At 66.2% G+C, this 2,988-nt stretch overlaps 1 protein-coding gene across 2 annotated transcripts in view; it reads left to right on the top strand.

Moving 5' to 3' along the window:
- Positions 1–2,988, top strand: part of CACNB3 (calcium voltage-gated channel auxiliary subunit beta 3) — a 7,145-nt gene that overhangs the window by 2,682 nt on the left and 1,475 nt on the right. Inside the window, exons 3-13 of one of the 2 annotated variants that reach the window (XM_057383958.1) lie at positions 423–545; positions 628–750; positions 829–944; positions 1,011–1,075; positions 1,169–1,188; positions 1,427–1,507; positions 1,702–1,760; positions 1,847–1,956; positions 2,044–2,195; positions 2,272–2,367; positions 2,451–2,600. In XM_057383958.1, coding sequence (XP_057239941.1) covers positions 423–545; positions 628–750; positions 829–944; positions 1,011–1,075; positions 1,169–1,188; positions 1,427–1,507; positions 1,702–1,760; positions 1,847–1,956; positions 2,044–2,195; positions 2,272–2,367; positions 2,451–2,600 — 1,095 coding nt within the window. Of the gene's footprint in view, positions 1–243; positions 546–627; positions 751–828; positions 945–1,010; positions 1,076–1,168; positions 1,189–1,426; positions 1,508–1,701; positions 1,761–1,846; positions 1,957–2,043; positions 2,196–2,271; positions 2,368–2,450; positions 2,601–2,988 lie in introns of those variants that run through there. The other variant, XM_057383957.1, reaches the window with a different exon arrangement.

The following is a 2,988-nucleotide window of genomic DNA, read 5'->3' as shown; positions in this document are numbered from 1 at the left end:
GGGGGGTGTTCAGCCACATCCAGGGACCTATAAATATTTCACCGCAGCTTCTGCGCCTGTTCCAGGCGCAGCGGGCGGTGGGTAAATAGCGGCGCGGCGGGGAGGGGGAGMCAGGGGTGCTGCTCTGAGCACCCCAGGGTAGGGGCGGCAGCGGGAAGACCCGCACCACAAGGGTGACAGGGGTCAGCTCTCCATCCCTGGGACCGCGGGGATCTCCCCGGTAACCCCTCCCCAGCACTGGGCGCTGCACCCCAGGGCAGCCGTGCTGGGTGATGCCACCTTACACATCCAGCTYGGTGCCACCCCCGAGAGCTGGAAGGGGGTCAGTAGGGCCCCTCCCAGGGCTGGCACTGCCTCGGCGCGGGGTCCCTCTTTGTGGGGGTTCCCCTCGCAGCCCCCGGCACTCGGCCCCGTTCTCCCAGGGCTCGGCGGACTCCTACACCAGCCGCCCATCCTTGGACTCCGACGTGTCCCTGGAAGAGGACCGTGAGGGTGCCCGGCGCGAGGTGGAGAGCCAGGCCCAGCAGCAGCTCGAGAGGGCCAAGGTATGGCTGGGGAGGCACCCAGGGCATGGCCAGAGGCTGCTGGCAGGGCTCGGGGTGCTGATCACCCCCTAAAAACCCCCAGCACAAGCCGGTCGCCTTCGCTGTCCGCACCAATGTCAGCTACTGTGGAGCACTGGACGAGGAGTGCCCGGTGCAGGGAGCCGCCATCAACTTCGAAGCCAAAGATTTCCTGCACATCAAGGAGGTCAGCTGGGGTGCTTTGGGGGTCAGTTCAGGGCCAAGGAGCTGCCCTGATCTCACCCCTTGCCCTGTGCTCACCCAGAAATACAGCAATGACTGGTGGATCGGGCGCCTAGTGAAGGAGGGGGGGGACATCGCCTTCATCCCCAGCCCCCAGCGCCTGGAAGCCATGAGGCTCAAGCAGGAGCAAAAAGCCAGGTAGGGACGGGACCCCCTGGCCTTACCCTGCACCCCTCAACCCTCGCTCACCCCCTTGTTCTCCAGGAGAGCTGGCAATGCCTCGGGCCTCGGCGACAGYGGGAGCCGGCGATCGCCTCCCCCCTCCTTAGGTAAGGGCAGATCTCAKCCCAGAGGAATTGGGAGGGGTCCTGGGGGGGTCGCCACTTTACTGTCACCAACCTCTTGTCTCTTCTCTCCCCAAGCCAAGCAGAAGCAGAAGCAGGTGAGTCCCAGGTGCAGGGCTGTGCCCTGGGCAGGGGGAGGTGGGGAGGGGGCTGCAGGCAAAGCCAAGAGTGGCACCTTCTGGGGTGGGGTGGGAGCAGAGACCCCTCCCYTCCTTCCCTTATTTTGGGGCTGGGAGGGCTCCAGGATGCCGTGACTCTCTTAGAATTGGCTCATTGACCCTTCCCGGCTGGGGCTGGGGGCACAGGGCACTGACACGTCCCCGTGTCCCCCTGCAGACGCAGCACATTCCACCCTACGACGTGGTGCCCTCCATGCGGCCCGTGGTGCTGGTGGGGCCCTCGCTGAAAGGATACGAGGTATGGGGGRGCTGTGGGGTGGCCTCGTGGTGCCCTCGGGGTGGTGACCCGCACCCCTCGTCCCTTCCCTGCCCATCCCGTGGCGGCGGCGGGCAGATGGTGGGGCCGAGGGCGGCTGGCAGGGTGCTGAGCGGCTGCCACCTCCCTGCCGGTGCCATCTGCCGTGGCTCACCGGGCTGGTGGCCCCGTGGCAGGTCACCGACATGATGCAGAAAGCCCTCTTCGACTTCCTCAAGCACAGATTCGACGGCAGGTGAGACCGTCACCCCGCCCAGAACCCCCTTTACCCCCACAGCCTGGGTGTCACCATGTGCCCACCGTGTCCCTGTGCCCCCCCAGGATCTCCATCACCCACATCACAGCTGACCTGTCCCTGGCCAAGCGTTCCATCCTCAACAACCTGGGCAAGCAGGCGATCCTGGAGCGCTCCACCACCCGCTCCAGCATYGGTGAGGGGCCGGGCTCCCCTCGGAGGTGCAGGGACCCCCTCCCAGGRGCCAGCCCAGCCTGACACAGCGTCCCCCGTGTCCCCTCAGCCGAGGTGCAGAGTGAGATCGAGCGCATCTTCGAGCTGGCCAAGTCCCTGCAGCTGGTGGTGCTGGACGCCGACACCATCAACCACCCTGCCCAGCTGGCCAAGACCTCCCTGGCGCCCATCATCGTCTACGTCAAGGTGTCCTCGCCCAAGGTGAGGGGTCCCCACGGCTCTGGGARGGGTCCTGGCTGCCCCACATGGTGCCCTCACTCCCCTGTGCCCTCCCCAGGTCCTTCAGAGGCTCATCAAGTCCAGGGGCAAGTCGCAGGTGAAGCATCTCAACGTGCAGATGATGGCAGCCGACAAGCTGGTGCAGTGTCCCCCGGTGAGCCAGCCAGAGCCCCCCACCCTGGGGATGTCTGGGGGGGGTCCCAAGCCCCTCCTGACCCTTCTCCCCCRCCCCCCCAGGAGCTTTTCGATGTGATCYTGGATGAGAACCAGCTGGAGGATGCCTGTGAGCACCTGGCTGAGTACCTGGAGGTTTACTGGCGCGCCACGCACCACCCGCCACACGCTCCCCACGCTGTCCCCTCGCCCACCGGACTCCCGGGGCTGCAGGTAACCCGGTGACCCCCACCCTGCTGCCCCGGGATGGGTCTGGGGGCACTCAGTCCCCCAGACTGTCCCCACAGAACAGGTCAGAATTAGGGACACGAAGCCCCATTCCCTGCTCCTTTGTGGGGACTCAGCATCGGGGTGTCCAGGCTGGGGGGGACGTGCAGCCCCCTCCCTGCTTCGCATGGACACCCAGCACTGGGGGGGTCATGCAGCGCCCCCAGACTGTCCCCAGAGCTGCCTCAGTGACCAGTACAAGGGTCAAGRTTGGGGACACACAGCCCTAATCCCTTCTCCTTATGGGGAGCCAACAATGGGGTGTCCAAGCTGGGGGGAACGAGCAGCTCCTCAGCCCCTTCCCTGCTGGGGACTCAGAGCAAGGTTTTGGGGC

This window comes from Malurus melanocephalus, unplaced genomic scaffold (genome assembly GCF_030028575.1).
Source record: "Malurus melanocephalus ecotype Western Australia unplaced genomic scaffold, MMel_1.1 scaffold_670, whole genome shotgun sequence".
In the NCBI taxonomy this organism is placed as follows: Eukaryota; Metazoa; Chordata; class Aves; order Passeriformes; family Maluridae; genus Malurus; species Malurus melanocephalus.
Note: the sequence above shows the minus strand (reverse complement) of the source record. Positions and strands in the feature narration are given on the sequence as shown.